This window comes from Lepisosteus oculatus, chromosome 3, assembly GCF_040954835.1.
Source record: "Lepisosteus oculatus isolate fLepOcu1 chromosome 3, fLepOcu1.hap2, whole genome shotgun sequence".
Taxonomy (NCBI): domain Eukaryota; kingdom Metazoa; phylum Chordata; class Actinopteri; order Semionotiformes; family Lepisosteidae; genus Lepisosteus; species Lepisosteus oculatus.
In genome coordinates this window covers 66,755,498-66,773,675 of record NC_090698.1, presented here as the reverse complement: position 1 = coordinate 66,773,675, position 18,178 = coordinate 66,755,498, and the positions used below count along the sequence as shown (strand labels likewise).

Genomic DNA, 18,178 nt, shown 5'->3' with positions numbered 1-18,178 from the left:
AATAAACTCCGCATTTTATAATCATGTATGGATCTGCCACATGACGAAGTCAGAACGTGACCTACGTTTCCCAGTAATGGGAATGTCTTCTCCGAGAGAGGCAATGGACTAGTGCAAGATGCTAATGGCATACAGTACAAACTGTACCTAGGGCATACACTAGGACATACAGGACACTGTGGAAATGCAGCAGAACATTTTTGCATTTAGTTTTGCATCAGACCCAGAGGTCAGTGTGAATGTTAATGCTTGGCCATACTCAATGGCTGGGATTAAACACAGTCCAGAAGACCCTAAGGCTCTCCTAGCAACACAGGAAAAGCTACAAACAAGAGGAAGACGCCCAGCCCGCCCACCTGACGGACCCGATGGACTCTTCTTGCTCTGGAATACAGCCACTGACCTCCGGGCAAGACCAGCAATGTGCACGGTACTATAGGCCTTCGGCTATAGAAATGCAAAACAAACTGAACTTGTTTGTGACTCCTCTGAACCTATGAGACCCCTACATGTCAGCTCTGCATCAACTGTTTGCGTACCCCTGTTCGAAACTGAAGAGCTGTCCTGCTGCGCTCATCCGCAGAGCAGGCCAGTGAGCACGACCGTCCACAGCGCCAGTCTGACACCGGCACTCTGATCCCAGCGGGCACAGTTAAATCACTACCGGGCTCATTTTAACTACAACAGAACATTCCCCTTGAACACGCAGCGTGACATCCATTGCTTGTAAACAGCTTAATATGTTTTTTATTAGCGAGTCTCTGAAACAACGAGCACACTGCCACACCAGAGAGCACTACACATAAGGTGGCCAAACTAGCTAAAAAACCGCTCTAAAAATCTCTAGCAGGGAGTCTTTTGAAGGCAAAGTCCCAGGTTGAAGTTTATTCTAGAGCTGCATTATCAAACAGGAGTTACTGCGTATGTTTGACAAAAAGATAAGAACGTGAAAAAAAAATATAGGTCAAACTGCAAACAGTTCAGAGCTCATTCAGGAGATTCTGTAAGACGACTGAAACAGGGCTATAGCCTAGGAAGCAGAGCCCTTTCATAATGAAAAGGTTAAGCCATCTGCCTTAATTGAGCCGATGTTCCACAAGCTGAAACTATGTAGAACCGAGAAGAGGAGGAACTTGTTACACAAAGGCTTGAGGGACCACAGAACAACTATCGTCTTCTTCCTCATACCCAAGTCCCTTACACACTGGAAATCAAACGCTTTTTTTGACACCAAATGGCCTCTTTTCCCCTGTAACCTTTTTTTTTTCAGCTCAGAAATATTTACTTGTTTTACCAAAGACCCTTCAAGTTATCCAAACCACGGTAAGGGCTGTGGACACAGAGCCAGCGTTGGCAGATCCGAGCTATTCCGAGGGCGTTCATTACCGGTAGTGAAAACATGAGTAATGCTCTGCTTGAAACGATGGAACAGAAAGAGTTCCCAAAACACTCCCTGACCCCGACATAAATGTGTATGCCGATATGCAGAAGCTCAGGGAATCACACTCACCATGAAATCCTACAGTCACAGAAGACCGATCACACGCACTGACAAATCGTTCCATCGTTTTTTTTGTTAAGCAACAATAAAAGCCTTCTTTGCATGATCTCCTGTATGTTATGTACACATTTGTGAACGCTTAATGAGCAGTTCTGTCTGAGAATGCACGTGCTGGAAACATATGACTCCTGCACACATGGTCAGAGTGTGTGTTGAGAGTGCACTGTCATTATCACGTCTGCAGATACAAGCACTACATAAATACTTATTTTTTTTACAAATTCCCCCTAGGGGACGAGCCGTGGCTCTGTGGCTTAGGATCTGCACCTGTGGCTGGAAGGTTGCTGGTTCAAATCTCGCGGCCGGCAGAGGAATCCTACTCTGTTGGGCCCCTCAGCAAGGCCCTTAACCCCAACTGCTCCAGGGGGCGCTGTACCCTGTATAAATGGGTGATCCTGCACTCTGACCACCAGCTTCTCTCTCCCCGCCTGTGTGTCTCATGGAGAGCAAGCTGGGATATGCAAAAAGACAAATTCCTAATGCAAGAAATTATATATGACTAATAAAGTGATCTTATCTTATCTCTTATATGCAATGAACACTTTCCAGCTCCAGCATAGCATTTGCCGATTCACAAACACAAAGACAGTGGTTAGCAGTGATCAAGCCAAGTTAACAGATTAAACAGATCCCCGAGACCTATACACACAGGTACACTCTGTAAGGGAAGTTTCAGTTATGCTATATTGATTTTACAACTGTGCAACGATCGCCTAAGGTTTCAAAACCATTTACAAGCTATGGCAGTGGCACCATTAATGAACAGAAATGATCCGTACAACTTAGAACACGCCTGAGACACTTGATATCAGTCAGTGATCATTTCTGTCATCAGAACAGAAAGGCAAAGGTACCACTACTTTGTAATTTGTCTGACACTTCCCCAAAGCAACTTACAGTACCTTTGCACCCATTTATACAGCTGGGTATTGTCCTGGAGCAGTTTTACGTGACGCATCTTGCTCACTGGAACAGCAGCAGTGTCCCAATTGGGATATAAAATCCACAGCCTAACAGTCACAAGTCCAGGAGGCTCCACACTGCTGCCGAGCGAAATATTGAGAAATTAACAGAATAATTTTTCTTTTACGGAAGGTTACGAAAAGCACAACACTGCTGTTAAAACTGCCCATTGGTAGATCTGTGTAGTACATGACTACACCACGAACATGAGAAAATGTCAGACAAAAAAAAAAGAGACCTGCCAAAATCCAAATAACTCGACAGCATAATTTTGAGAACAAAAGCGAACAGCCTTGTAAAAGTGATGGGACAAAAGGGTAAACTGACCAACGCCTGTTTGACAGCCCATGTCTGGCCCATGCACATGAAACATAAAAACAAGTTCCCATACCGACAAACATCTACAACAAAACAACAATTAAACATGCACTTGAGTTGCATACAAAACCCTCCGTGAAAGAACTCAAAAGCTCAAAAGGGGCTGAGATCAGCATGTTTTTAAGACATCAAGGTGCAGTGAAATAAGAGAATTACAGTTAGTTAGTGATTGGTCTTAACAAGTGCACAAAACAAATTCTCTCGCTTCTGTGGCTGTCAAATTCCAGGAGTCACATTTCTAAGATTCAGTCATATAACACCTGCCTTTCAGGCGTGTTTTCAGTGTTGTAATTTCATAGCGGAAAAAAAAAAAAGCTCCAGCAGGAACCACCCATTCTTTAAGAAGCTGAACCACAGGATTTTCCTAAGTGGTTCCTCTACCAAGAACTTGGCCATGTGGCACTGCTCCATTAAGCTCCTGGGGAACCTGTCTGCACTCTCGACAGATCCTGAATGTGAAGAGTCGAACTCAACCCCCCCCAAAAAAATGCTTACGACATAAAAATGTGATCAAAGTCAGTCGCCGCAAGTTAAAAAGATAAAAAGAGTTACTCAATGAAGCACAACCACGAAGACTCAGCGGCTGGCGGAAGAAACGTTCCATGGAATGAGGCCGCGTCGAGCAGGCTGGCGGTCCACACGCAGCGCGACAGGTCGATTTTTGGGACAACCGCACGAGCAAAAACAGCATCCAAGTCTTGATTTTTCGGAAGATACAATCTCCCTTCCAATCTGATGAGAAGCAAGACCTCAAAGCTAGAAGTGGAATCCCATAGGAATGGAAAGATAATACAGTTTCTCTGAGGCAAATAAAATACTGGCTGGGTTTCAGCAACTAGACGGCAGGTAAGCCCTTTCAGGATCCTGGATAAGACTAAGTTACATGTGAACAGGTGTTGTTCAACATCGCACACACTGTGATCTTCATGGTGGACTGTCCACTGGTGGACACAAAGCAGAGGAGAGCGCAGCCACCTCTCTCACAGGGACAGACCTTCAGGGCACACCCAACCGGGAAAGTATGTGCTTGTGAAGTTGTACAACACACTAGTAACACCTGGTATAGAATATCACTTACAGTGATGATCACAATATCCTTAAAAGAAAGGACTGCAGCTCTGGAATCAGGCCAGAAAAGCGCAAACAGACACATTCCTGACTTCTGATGTCCTGCTCTCACAGGCTGAGCAAACTGAACCCTTTTGGTCCTGAGCAGAGAAGACTACAAGGGGTCTTGAGTCACATAACCAAGTTCTGTCAAACCAGCGGATTTCTTCAGAACGAACAGTGAAACACGAGCTAGGTGGAAGTGCATTCCAAGAACAGGAAGCGCTTCTCTATCCAAAGGGCTGTAGGAAGGCTGAGTGTGGAACAAGGTGCAGTACCTAGATCAGATCAGATCAGATCAGATCAGATCACTTTCTTGGCCCTATACAATTTCTCGTATTAGGAATTTGTCTTATCACATACCCCAACTTGCTCTCCATACAGACAGGGAGAGAAGCTTGGGGTCACAGTGCAGGGTCATTTATACGGCACCTCTGGAGCTACTGGGGTTAAGGGCCTTGCCCAGGGGCCCAACGGAGTAGGATTCCTCTGCAGGCCGCGGGATACGAACGGGCAACCTTCCAGCCACAGGCGCAGATCCTCAGCCACAGAGCCACCACTCCGCCCCCTTTAGCGACCGTATGGGGATGAAGCCGATTCCCTGGCTTCGTTCCAGAAAGGACTGGATGAGATCCAAATGGGGTAGATGGGCTCATGGCTTCCTCTCTTTTAAAAACATTCTTCTGTTCCTATGAGAGCCTGAGGGTCTTCCGAATCCTGTTTAATCCCAGCCATTGATAAATGGATTGCCTCTCGTTGGGCCCAACTGATCAAGGGGGGCTTTTACAAATGGGGAAAGTCCCAGCCCACAGCCTCAGCATCAACAGGATGAATTCCTCCTGCGCTAGGAGTGGCAGTACAGCTTGCCACTTTCTAAACATTTGATCGAATTTCACGGACTTCCAGTGACAGACAGCTAAGGATATCCCTCTTCCCAAGTCCCAGCGTCACCAGGGAAATTCCTTCAGGCCTGGCCTCTTCTCTGTCCCGAGAGTTATACTTTGTAAATGGAAGCATTTACTCTTGTGATTTGCAGAAAATACTGCGTTGCTTCAAAAGATGAAGGAGTATTCACATGATTGGGAAGCCCACTAGGAATCTATGGATAACCTTCAGCTCATTCGTCTCTTTAATCAGAACCTTGATCTGGACAGAAGATTAAAACTGCGTCACATTTGTTCCTGCCTGGGTAGAATCCCATCTGGCCAGTACCTCCCATTCCACAGACTGACAGTGGGCTACTATGTGTCCCAGTTGAGCAGAAATGTGTTCGAAGCTGCTTGTCTTGAGAGCAAACAGCAAAACAAGAACCTGAAAACACAAGTGGAAACTTCATGGAAATGCACTGAAAACAGCGGAAGAACAGGAGGCACTTGTTTCTATAAAAGGTTGTGGGAGTATGGAACAAGCTGTGCAGCCATGTTCCTGAAACCTTTAACATATTTCAAGAAACAGCTGGATGAGATGCTCCAATCAATCAGCATCCCAACAACCTAGATGGGCCAAACAGCCTCTTCATTCTTCCTCACTTGCATGCCTCTGGGGAGGGGGGGCTATAAAAATAGGGAAAGCATGCAGACTCCACACGGACAGGCACAGAAATTCAGACCCGCGCTCCAGGCCCCGGATCTGTGTCCGCCACACACGCCAAGGCACCCCGCAGGTTTCCAGATCCACTGCCACATTGGTGCTGTGCCTTTTGTGTACTGAGTAGCCTGGACACCAGGACACTACACAAACGGAGCAGCACCAATCAGAGAAAGTGACCAGAGGAAGACACAGCAGTAGCAGGCAGCCCACAGTGCATCGGCCAGGGCTCGATGCAGACCCTCATAAAGACACACGTTTGTGCATTACAGGGAAACAGGGCAATTCCACTATAAGAGGAGAAACCCCTTCTCTGCGTGGAGGAGCACTGACACTGAACAGAGTCTTGGGCTGGGCTGGGCTGAGAAAGCACTTCTGTCAGCAGTACTGTGCCGCACAGAGCTGCCAGCTGCATCCACTGCTGAATTCCTGGACTCAACAAGCAGCAAACAGGCTTGCCAGCATCCACTTCAAACCCAACGGAAACACTCGGAGTGCCCACTCGGAAACATTCAGGAGCCTAGTCATCCCGGAGGTGCAAAAGCACAGCCCATTTGGAGGGCTGACCCTGCACAATGGCACTATCTCGGAGACAGCGGCGGCCAGCCTGGTATCGGACAGACAAAACGTTTTCAAACGGATACTGCAAAGATGGCAAAAAAGGACTTGCATTAAAAATGCAAGCTCCAAGGATAATGGGAAATCGTCATAATTAGGTGAACATGAACTTCTCGCGATGGATACCAAAAAAGAACATATAGCACCTTTTGTAAAGGTTGTTTGTCTCAATTTCTACCAAGTTATTTTCCTAAGGCACCTGCTAAACCAGGCCTTTATCTTTCTCTTACTGATACTAACTCTGGTGCATTACTTACTGACGAAAGAGAGGAAACAAACTTGCACTCACTCTTGAAACTGAGCTCGAAATGGAAAACCCTCTCTTCTGTTTGCAGACAAAACTACAAATCTGCTATAGAGTTTCAGTAACTATTTTATCAAGTGAAATAAACGAATAATAACTCATGTTAGATAATAGGGCAGCTATTCAACTTTTAACATGATGGTTAAAAAATGTGTTTTAATGTGCCCTTTAAGGCTTTGCCTTCCCAGTCTTGCACCACTCCCAGGAATATTGCCTGGCCCTTCTGGATCCACGTGCCAGGAATAGCAGCAAGCCTGATGCTCGCGATCTTGCCCAGTCCACAATCTGAACACAGTTGGTTCACCTCAAGCAACAACCCCACCAATGTTGTGTGCTGTCTCTGTAACCATGTGGAGTTTTTTCGGTTTTTAGGCCAGTGATTTTGTTTCTCTTCCCCCCTGTCAGCTGACCTTGTTCCGCAGCCCCCCTGCCTCTGCTACAGAAAACAAGTTGCACAAGTACAGGCTCAGAGGGCTGGAGCCTGTACACAATTCAGACGGTCAAATTCTATTAAAAAAAAAACAAATCACTGATTCTCAGAAACGCCTCTCCCTTGTCTGGCACCCTGAAAAATGTAGGACCCAATTTCCAGCATCTACTTATTGAAACAGTGTTTATTTGCACCAGTCAGCAGGGCGGAATGCTCTGGCTGTCCAGTTCCATTTAACCTTCAGTCCCAGCAACCAGACTGAAAAACAGGAAAGATGCAGAATCTCTAACAGGGATGTAAGATGCAGCAGGCAATTCGAATTTGCATATTTCATCTGTTATTCTAATTTTCTATTTGCCTTGTTGCTATTCATGCTTGTGAAACGGGGGATATTGTTATACGTCTGAATTGTATTATAATGAAGTATAAAAATGTTATGTTCTGCTGTACAACACAAACGATGGGTACGCCTTTAAAAGGCCAATAGTTTGAGTCTGTACGTGCTGAAAATACTTAACTCATCTTATACTGGTTTTCTGCCATGTATAAAACACAAACATGCTCTTTCATTTTAGTGTGTTCTCTCCTTAATTTTCATTAACATTCCTTAATTTTCCTCGGGAACAGAAATGCTTTTGTAAAAAGGCACCAAACAAAACAGACCATTATCCCCTTAAAAGACGTGAATTGGAGTTATTCAAAACTGCACTATAACATGTAAAAGACTTGTTTGCTTTGCTGGGGTACACAATATTTCACTGAAAGAAAAAGCAGAAAGCCGGCTGTGCTTCGGCTCTTCAGAGGCACAATCGGCACCTTGTTTTCAGACTATGCAGGACTACGCAAAACATTTTAAGACTGGGAAGACTTTTTTAAACTGACCGCGGCTAACACCGTCCCGATCCGTTTTCTGGGCAAATTGTAACTCTTGTCAGGACACCTTTATCCAACTGCACGGTACACAACAGGAGCAAAGCGTGACGCTCGGTTGCGAATTGAATTAAACCCACTTAACCTTTTCCAGGCACAGTAAAGCTTTCAAAGTTAAACATGAACGACATGCTGGAAGAAATGTTCGCGGGGTACATTTGCACACAACCGAACAGCAGCGAACAGCCCACAGCCCACATCCCTGTCTGCGATCTTCACACACTGTTCCACTGCTGTGTGAGTAAGGCTGTAGTCTTGTAAGAGCTGATTTAAGATCACGCCTGTGCATTCAGCTCAGAGGAACTGCAGAATTTCGTCAACACAGGGCACCCAGTCCTCAAGAGCGCACTTTTCATTGAGAAGCAATTTTATTGAGCAGGGACACACGCAGGGACAACCCTCCAGACACCGCTCCGGGGTTGAGCCTGCCTGCTACAGCGGCAGTGAGCACAGCCTCATTCAGTACCGGGCGTTACTGGGACAGCTGGTTTTAAAACCGCCTGTACGATGAGAAACCCGCGGCGCCCAGCACAGACCTCGCACGAAGACCTCCTCTCACCCAGAGGCCAATTTAAATCAAAATCTGTACATCGAAGTGAGACGGGTCCCCCGCCCGCAGCTGGTAAGCATTCATCATGAACACCTGCTTCTGCACATACTCCCACGCAGTGCGGCAGGTCCGGGTCCCGGCGTCTCCACACAGCTCTCATTTCACATTATCCGTCACATTTCCGTGTCAGAAACACCAGTTCCTAGCGAGTGCTGGAGACTCTTGCACTTGCTGGAGAACGTGAAAGCAACTCCTGACTGATCGGGAGAGATCGATCAGTTCTGCAAAGCTTTGTATACAGTAGCACCGGTTCAGTGGGTGACTACCCCTCCTGAATCCCCGAGATTTACCCCCTTTCTTTTTTTTGTCTTCGCCTGGATCCGTTTTGGAACCACCCCCCATAATATTCGGAAACAATATTATGATTGACAAAAGTGTCAGGTAACCGCGTCTTGTAGCGTGTAGTGTAACCCCACCGGCATTTCAGCCTCCTCCACATCACATACGGTATTTCCTTACGCGGAGTTTCTTACAATACAAAACGGAGGCTATCTTATGACAGCCACTGTAGCAACAAAAGATTGACACGGACAGTCTCGGGTTCAAAATCTCCCTCCTCGGGCCGAGACAGGCAGCGAACTGCGGGGTAAGCGGACACTGAGGCTTCAGGCTATCCAGGGCTGAAAGCCCGTTTATTCCCTCGGCCAAGGACGGGGCCGGCAAACGCCAGGGTGCAAGAAACTGCAAATATTTCAGAGGGACTCCCGTGCTCCCAATCCTTTGAGACCCCCTCACCCACCCACCCCCCCAAAGGCTTTGTGACTGGGAAAGGGGTTGAACGGGCGAATGCGCCCCGCCGGCGAAAACACGACATCGTCTCATTTTCAAACGGGTGTGTGTGCGTCCAAAGCGTTGTTGTCCTCCGCGCCGTAGCGAAGGCGTCAAGCGGTCAGGGCAGGGGGGGACGGCGGTCATGACGGAGCCATTCCCCCCCAAACCTGGAAACCCTCAGCGGTCGGACCGCGGGGGACTTTCATCCGCTCAGCCCAGGTCTGTGGCGCTGGACATGCACGGAGACGCAACGCCGGGTTCGCCGCGGTGAAACTTTTCAAGAACCAGAACCGCCGAACCGGCCCAAACGCGGGACCTACACGGGACCGGCGCTGCTGATGCTACTGCTGCTGCTCCCACCCAAAGTGAAGCCGATTCAGGTCGCCTTCCCCTCAGGTCACTGCGTCCACCTTTCGGCGTCTCGGATCGCGAAGACGGTCTCCGATCAGCCCTATCCGTCCAAAGCCGTCTCGAATTAAAAAACCCAGATAGACCCGACGATAATGACACCCTGCACCGGCAGCGGCTCCCTGCCCCGCCGGTTAATTGGCTAATTGAGCGGTTACAGCGAGACCCAGGCGTGAGGCAAGCAAAGATGCAGAAGCAAATCTTTGAAAAACGGGGTCATGAAAGAGGCGAGCCAAGTCCTGACCCGCACGGCAATTAATCTCGTCAGAAACAGCTGCCCGTACAGTAGTACCCCTGGAGGATCTCACACAGCGAAATCGGCGACCTCGCACATGAAGAGAAATACTTTTTTCCTACCTTCTTCAGCCGGTTGAAAATGATGGTCGGAAAGACCTGAGCCACCACCAGGGCGATTCCCACGATCAGCAGGTGAGCGCAGATAATGCCGGTGCCGTAAATGGCACAGGACCTCCTCGTCATGACTGCAGGTAGCGCTCAGGCAGGGCAGGCGAAGGGCTGAATGAAAAACTGCCCCGTCCGCTTCGCTCGTCCTCTCCGTTGTTGGTTGTTTTTTTTTTTTGTGTGTGAGTGTGTGCGTGTCGTGTGCGATCTCTTCCCCGCAACCACGCTCGTCGGCTCTCCTTCTCCGGAAAAGTTCGCCGGCGCTGCTCGTCGAAGTTGTGTTCAAATTTCCCCCTCCCCAAGTGTGGTCTTTAGGGCAGGGAGGAAAGAAGAAGAAGAAGAAGAAAGAAAAAAAAAAGACCCGCAAAAGCCTTCTGCCGGTCCAAACGGGAGCTCTCGTCGCTGCTGCTGGTGCTGCTGCTTGTGGAGTGGTGTAGCGGTGTGCAGCGGACACAAGCTCCGGCGGAGCAGGGCAGGGCGACCACGCCGGCGGGGTAACGGTGACTGACTGACTGTCTGACTGTCTGACTGCGCCGCCTGCAGTGCAGCCGGGCGCTTGGCACGAGGAGTGGAGGGGCGGCTCTGCGCGAGGCGGTGTGGCTCCGCGAGCGGGGAGCGAGACGAGGAGGCGGAGCGCGCGCGGCGGAGAGAGGAGGGGTGATGGAACCGATTTGCGGTTGAGGTCGCTTCGCTCGGCCGCGGGGTTGTGGTTGGTTTTTTTTTTTTTTTTGGGGTGGGGGAGGAGAGGTAAAAGTATGGACGAGCTTTTTAAGAGCTGCTGGGTTGCCGGCCCCTACGATTTAAGGCGTTCCGAGCCACACCACAGCGTGAAAGGGGGAGGTCACAGGGTGCGTTCGTGCTTCAAACATTCAAATAAGATGATGATGATGATGGGGGAGGTCGGGCAACTAACGCGCTGGGCAGGCAGTCGGGTTATGAAAATGTCTTTCTTCCCGCCGTGCCGGTGCACTGCCAGGGGTCTGCAGATCGTTAGCGCGCTGAATTCAAGAGAAATGGAAGTGTACCCGGTCCTGGGTGCGAGCAGTTCGGCTTCTGACTGGGGCGGAAGGACCTGGGCGCTTCTCACCACGCGTGGCGAAGATGGGCAAGAGAGCGCTCGGTACCGCTCTTTAAAAAATCAAAACCCGTTACAAAAATTCATCATCATCGATTGCTGGTCATTATGACAACCTCTTTTGAACAGAGTTATAGAGATGCATGTATTTCTATCAGTGACACTCTACACCTACAGTTAGAGCAGCGCCTTCAGTGCTTTATTCATTTTTTCACCCCCCAATCTACCCCCTAGTTGATCCCCACGCTGAAACCGAGTGTGTATCCAAGGCATTCTTAAAAAAAAAAGACATCCATTACAAATCCTTATCTTCCCGAGTTGTTGTTGTTTTGTTTTGTTTTAAACTCTCGGTGGCCGGTGCTCTCTGCCCTGTGTGGAGAATGAGACGAACATGAACATGAAACTAACGGAATACAGACAGCGGTACTCTAGGGGAAAACTGTATGACTTGTTTCTGTGAAGACTTTGACGTCTTGCGTTCTGACACCCCCCTGTTCCGCTATCCGGCCCCCCTCCCCTAAAAAAAAAAAAAAAATACCTTTAAATACATTCAGCTCACGAATCATGTGCCTGAAATCAACATAGGCCGAGGGGCGGGGCCACGCCCGTTGCCTCGGCAGCCCGCGATCTGATTGGTCGGCGCCCGCACGGACCACCGCTCGAGTCCCCCTCCTGCCCGGCCGCGATTGGCGCGACGCGACGGCGAATATGATCGACTGATTTCGGGGCGGGATTACCGATAAGCGGAATTAAAGGGTGGTCTACCGTTATCCGTGTGCGTCTGTCGCTGTGTGTGTGTCTGTGTTGGGTTTTTTTTCCCCTTTTTTCTGTATTTTTTTTTTGTTCTGCTGTTCTTCAGGCGGGGTGCTTTGGGATGGAAATGATGTGCAGTTAGGCAGAGTGAGCGGGCGTTGCCTTGGCTGATAACTCTCTAGATGAACAGGACCGTTCAATTTCCCATATTACTGGAAAAAGCTGTTAAGACATGAACTACACCTCTAGAACAAACCTTTCAATGGAGGGAAAATTATATATATATACAGTATGACTTACTCTTTAAACCCTGAAGCTGTGTTGCCCAGCCTGTTTAATGTTTAGAAGCAGAAACACATTTGAAAAAAAAGTTCAAACTGGGCAAACACCTGACTGAAGATGTTTAATGTAGACGAGTGCAGAATATGACAGTAATTCTGATACTTAAATAAAATGTGGAAAATGCAGAGGCTCCAATAAACTACACATAAAACAAAGATTTAGGCGTTTCTGTCGGTATTATCTACACCTGTCTAAGCTTTGTAAGGACTCAGTAAACAAGGAAAAACAAAATGTTAATGCAAAACAAGGGATATTATGTTAAAATTGTACAATCCACTAGAGAGACTTTCATTTAGAATACCGAGCCCACGTTTGGACACCAGGTTTCAGAAATATATTGCCCCTCTGGAAAGATTTTGGAGAAGAGCCGCCAGCTGCATGCTTAGGCTTAAGGGAGTGTCCCACACTTAACAGCCCAAACCCGGGGCCGCTGATGCAAATCTTCAAAAATCCCCAAAAGGCACGGAGTCAAGGCAAGTGGACGTCTTCAGGGTCAACATGGACACAGGGAGATGGGAGCCACAGGACCCTCGTGAAAAACCAGGAAGCGGGGCTCTACACAAAGGATTGTGGGATGCATGGCGAAGGATTGTGGGATGTACTGCTGTTGACGCCGACACCCTGGAAACCGCTGGTGAGATGGGTCGCTGAACTACCAAGCAATGGCCTGGATGGGGCTCCGCTCACTGGCAGCTGTTCTTCTGTGTGACCCCCAAACTACATTGACGGAGGCGCTGAACCAGACAAGCTAAAAAGCTTGTAGATCTATGGTTTGGCAAAGGCTCCCCTTACAATACTAAAGAGAATGTAGACCTGGGAGTCAGATAGACTCCCATTTTGTCAGCATAAGCTGGTTACGTTCTGCGTGATGGCAGGTGGTGATGACAGAGAAAAACTCTTCATCTGTTCATCCGTTTATATAATCTTCTTAATGTACATGTTGCGATGAAGAGAATCTTACACGGGGGAGTCCAAAAAGGAGATGATTTTTAAAATCTTACTGTTCTAAACACAGTTGTATGCTATATTTCTACCCTGCCGAGGGACAAACACGCTGTTTTGGAAAGGTAAAAAGTCTGTCCAAAGCATTTTTGATGCATCTGCGTCAGGAGAAAGATCTCAGTAGACCCCCAGACTGCACAGGGGGGTCAGGCCACAGCAAAAACTATCAAGACAGATGATCACTTTCACGGTTTGTATTTGGACCAGAGATATATATACAGTTTATATCACCCGATATACCACTAATCTTTAGCCCTTAATTAAGGAGGTTGCAATGTTGAAATGAAATCCCTTGGATTTGGATGCAATTGCTTAATTTTCTTTCCCTCTAAATAAGCACTGCCGCTTCTAATGATGGTTAATCTGCACTGTTCTGATAAAAAGAAACCACTTTCCACACTCAGGAATGCTTAGATAAAGAGCTGTCCTGTTCCCCTGTTTGTCAGCTCCCTGAGGTAGGCTGTTGCCTGGCATGTCCTTTACCAGTGGGGGAGCTCTTATCGTCTGACAGAAGAACCTAACAATCGAATTATCGTGGTCTTGTGGTGAAGCACCGACTTTGGGTTTTTTTGAATGAAGCGAATGCTGCCGTGACACACAGCAGCAGCCCTTCGCCGGCCTCCGCCCATCCGAACCACCCGCCTTCATCCCTCCGCTCGACTCCCGGCAGCTCTCCGAATGTGGGGGGCAGGAACGGCTGCGTTCTGTTTGTTTCTGATCCCTGACGCCAACCACAGACCTGCTCATCAGCACCCCACCCTGCAGTATCAGGAAGATCAGCAGCTGTGTGACGCCTCCCCCAGCTCCCTACTCACTCACACACACACACACACACTGTATATCTCCTCCCAGCTCCCTGCCCTTCCCTATTCCACTCGGATTAAGCTCACAATGCCTGTTTTGTAGAAGTTATTTTTTTTAAAGAATTGGATCAAATATAGTAACTAATACACGTTAGAGAGAAGGAACAAGTAATGGGTTTATTCTATGCTGAAAGGAGAAGAAAACACAACAGCTGTGGAGCCTTCTTCAGGTGTGAGAGGGACACACAGACAGGGAGAGAAGCTTGGGGTCAGAGCACAGGGTCAGCCATTTATACAGCGCCCCTGGGGGAGTGTGGGTCCACTGCCGGCCACAGGATACAAACCGGCAACCTTCCAGCCACAGGCACAGATCCTTAGCCACAGAGCCACCACACACAGCGGACCCAAGCCACTGAGTCTGGCATCCGAAAAGCACAAAACTTTGCTTCGTCCAACATTAATGTCAGTGAAATGCTTTCTTTTATGTGTAGTATCTTGGGTTTCTTACATAGTAGAACAGCAGTACATACAGTAACATATTCCAGTACTCACTGTTAAACTTCAAGGTTTCTAGAAGAAATTCTAGATGCAGACTGTGCATTTTTTTTAAATCATATGCTGTAATCATCATTGAGACATCTATTTTTTGCTCACTGAATCTTAGCTCTGATTGCTCTTTGTCAAGCAGTCTGCAACACTTGGCGTGCAGCGAGAAACTGCTAACCAATAAAAAAATCTCATAGCTACCCATAACCTCTTTTTCAATCTGCGACTGAAAGAAACTGCTTGACTCAGCCCAGCACTCAGGGAGATAGAAGATGAAACAAGCTGGTTGGTTTGCTGTTGGTACCTCAAGAGAAGCAACTAGAAATGTGTCTCTGAAAGAGAAAGCCGGGATGTTTAATTTGAATAATTTTGCTTTCTTTAATTTCATTATTTGCTATTTTTTTTAAAAAGCAATCGCATTTCTTTTTTTAGATAACTGAGACTGCACCTATTAGCTAGCAGCTGCATGAACAGTAGCTCTATCCCCCTGCAGCTCACAACTGGTGACCCACTGGAGCTCAGCAGGTGTGAGCCTGGCCAGCACCTGGATGGGAGACCTCCTGGGAAAACTAAGGTTGCTGCTGGAAGAGGTGTTAGTGGGGCCAGCAGGGGGCGCTCACCCTGCAGTCTATGTGGGAGTCCTAATGCCCCAGTACAGTGAGGGGAATACTATACTCTAAAAAAGGCCTCGCCCTTCAGGTGACATGTAAAACTGAGAACCTGACTCTCTGTGGGCATTAAAAATCCCAAGGTGTTTCTTGAAAAGAATAGGATGTTACTCTGGTGTCCTGGTCAAATTTCCCTCTGGACTTTACCAATCATGGCTGCCTAAAAATTCCTGTCTATGAACTGGCTTCATCACTCTGTTCTCCTCCCCACTGAGAGCTGATGTGTGGCGAGAGGACTGACATTGGTGGTGGTGGAGGGGAGTCCCCATTACCTGTGAAGCCCTTTGAGCGGAGAGTCCAGAAAAGCGCTATATAAATGTAAGGAATTATTCGTTTTATTTTTTTTATCATACAATCCATCCATCTTGCACAAAGCAGGATACACCCTAGATGGGATGGCAGTTCATCACAGGGCACACATTCACACCAGAACCTGTTTTCCCAGAAGTCAATTAACCTTCTAGTATGTTCTTGGACTGTGGGAAGAACCTAAAGCACCCAGTGGAAAACCCGCATGAACAAAGCAAGAACGTGCTGTACAAACTCCACCCAGGTAGAACCCCAGCTCTAGGAGTGAACCCAGCACCCCAGCACTGTACAGCCACAAAGTTAACCACTGTGCCTCCATGACGGCCATCCTGAAGTCCATCTCTGTAAAATATGTTTCCTGAGGTGACTGAGGATATTGTTCATCTTTGATTTCTGTTTTGTTAAAGTACAGTGGAAGATCTGTTTAAATTGAAAGGCAATTTGTGTTACTCATGCCATTGTTCTCTTTATTATGTTAGGTCTTGCTTAGAAACCTGAATACATTTTACAGGATTTAAAGAAATCTGACCTTTGGGAAACTTAAGGTTTGGGAAACCTAAATCCCAACCACTTACTGAATATCTCTACAAGGGAAAGCCCCAACTTGTTATGTGATATGTGAGGTCAACCAGACTAGTCAAAGTTTAACGTGTAGGTGGGAATTCTTACTTTTTAAAACATATTCCTAACAAATGCATAAATGTTTTCATACAATTAATGTTGGTCAGAGGCTTTACATTCAGAGATCTGAAAACAGAATTGTTAGACTATAATTATAACTGAAAATTGAGTTCACGAGTTCACAAGAAAAAACATTATTAGGCAATCATTATTATCTCGCTGTATATGAAATAATTAGTGCTGATTTGTGTCCGATGTATCATGTCTTTATTAAGGTCTTGCGGTGGTCTTAATATCATTTTACACATACAATTACTAGCTAAAACTATTGAGGTATATGGCTTTCTTTGACACAAGAAAATAAAAGCTAGTAAATACCAGCATCATAGCTGTTATGCAAATAAATTGTTCTGCAATTCAAATTTGTTTCTTGGTCATTGTACAGCATTAACAATTTCAGTTTTTCTCAGTGTTACAATATCATTGAATGTCGAACCAAATATTCCTCTCTTTATCTCATCTCTCAGCATTACATTTCTGGATTCAACCAATCAACAAAGCTTTTCTAAAAACATATAAAGGGACATTTTTCTAATTGCTCTTCAGTGAACACTTTCAGAATCTGGATAACGCACTCCCTTCATTTAAACTTTTACTTAATGGGAGTTTGTAAGATGGATTGTGAAAGATAATGATTGCTTTGTGACAGCACTGTGATCGAGTGGCACAGCTATGCGAATGGGCTTTAGTTTATTCAGACGTTGCATCAAGCAGCCCAACAAAATGTGGTGCCAAAGTGTTAGATGAATACCCCCAATGTGTGTATTCTTCAGTTGTTGTTTCAAGAAGACGTGGGTCAGTGTGAACCCGATGAATACCTGCAGTTTCTGCCCTTTTTTAGGTATATACTAAGAACAAAACAGTTCAAGATCCCCCTTCCAGAATACAGCTAAGTAAACGGAAACTTTTTTTATATCCCAGTAAAATAAAGTATAAACTGTAATTTATTTATGTTTTGGCTAGGGTCCTTACGGCTTTAATAGAAGTGAATTTAATCAAATCCAGTTTTCCACTCACACTTCACTGTGCAAATCAGGAAAAAAAAAGTCATTTGTGGACACATGCTACAGGCTCCCAGACCTTTCTGTAGCTACTAAGGGATCTGTCAAGAGCAGTTTCGGTGAAGTCTTTCAGCCTGTTTACTCTGAAAATCCAGATGACACCTATATCGCTTACGGTCCATAAGGTTAAAAGCCCAATCTGAGCTCTTAATAGTGTGATTGCTCCCAGGAAACAGACCGTCCCTGCGTTCATCTGTGTTGTCACCGCGTCTTGCCTGCTAGTTCACAAACTCAATCTCTCCGCTCAGAGAATCCTCTCTCAGTCCAATAATTCCCATGATACCACATGTTTTCCATAGTTAACGATACACGGCAGTGGTTAAACATGTAAATGGAGCCAGGTTGAAAACCAGTTTCTGAAGAAAAGTAATGTTGTGCAACACGTCCACTGTACAGTTCATCTCCCATCCCATGCCACTATTTTCTTTCCCTGAGCTCTTAACCATGAACAGCTCCCACACACGGAAACTGAAATATGCATTTAGCCACTAGTCCCCCCAAGGCAAGAATATTTTCTCCGTAAGGTCTTCACACAGAAGGTGCCACTCAAGCCACATTCTACACGCAATAATCTTACAGCTGTCAAAGCCATTTAGCGAAGTACCCTGATTCCCTGGGTCTGGGGAACATCAAGGAAAGCCATGTGGATGAAAATCCTGTTCTGCTGACAGTTGTTTACACTCCAAACCACAGTGGAGCGAGATCTGAGCAAACAGCAGAAATGCAAATCCCAAGCATAACTCAATTTCACACTCGTGAAGAGACAGAGTTAACTCTGGAGCTAGTTGAGTTCACTGGTACTACTGTACATACAGGAGACACTACATCTACATTTTAAAAGACATATTTTTAAAGTACAATTTCTTTTT

The 18,178-nt window shown here is 46.6% G+C and overlaps 1 protein-coding gene across 2 annotated transcripts in view; it reads right to left on the bottom strand.

Moving 5' to 3' along the window:
- scarb2a (scavenger receptor class B, member 2a) overlaps positions 1-10,774 on the bottom strand; it is a 37,545-nt gene extending 26,771 nt beyond the window's left edge. The window contains exon 1 of one of the 2 annotated variants that reach the window (XM_069187393.1): positions 10,025-10,774. In XM_069187393.1, the coding sequence (XP_069043494.1) occupies positions 10,025-10,147 (123 nt within the window). In that variant the 5' untranslated portion in view covers positions 10,148-10,774. The remainder of the gene's footprint in view (positions 1-10,024) is intronic. The other variant, XM_069187392.1, reaches the window with a different exon arrangement.
- Between the last annotated feature and the right edge of the window lie 7,404 nt (positions 10,775-18,178).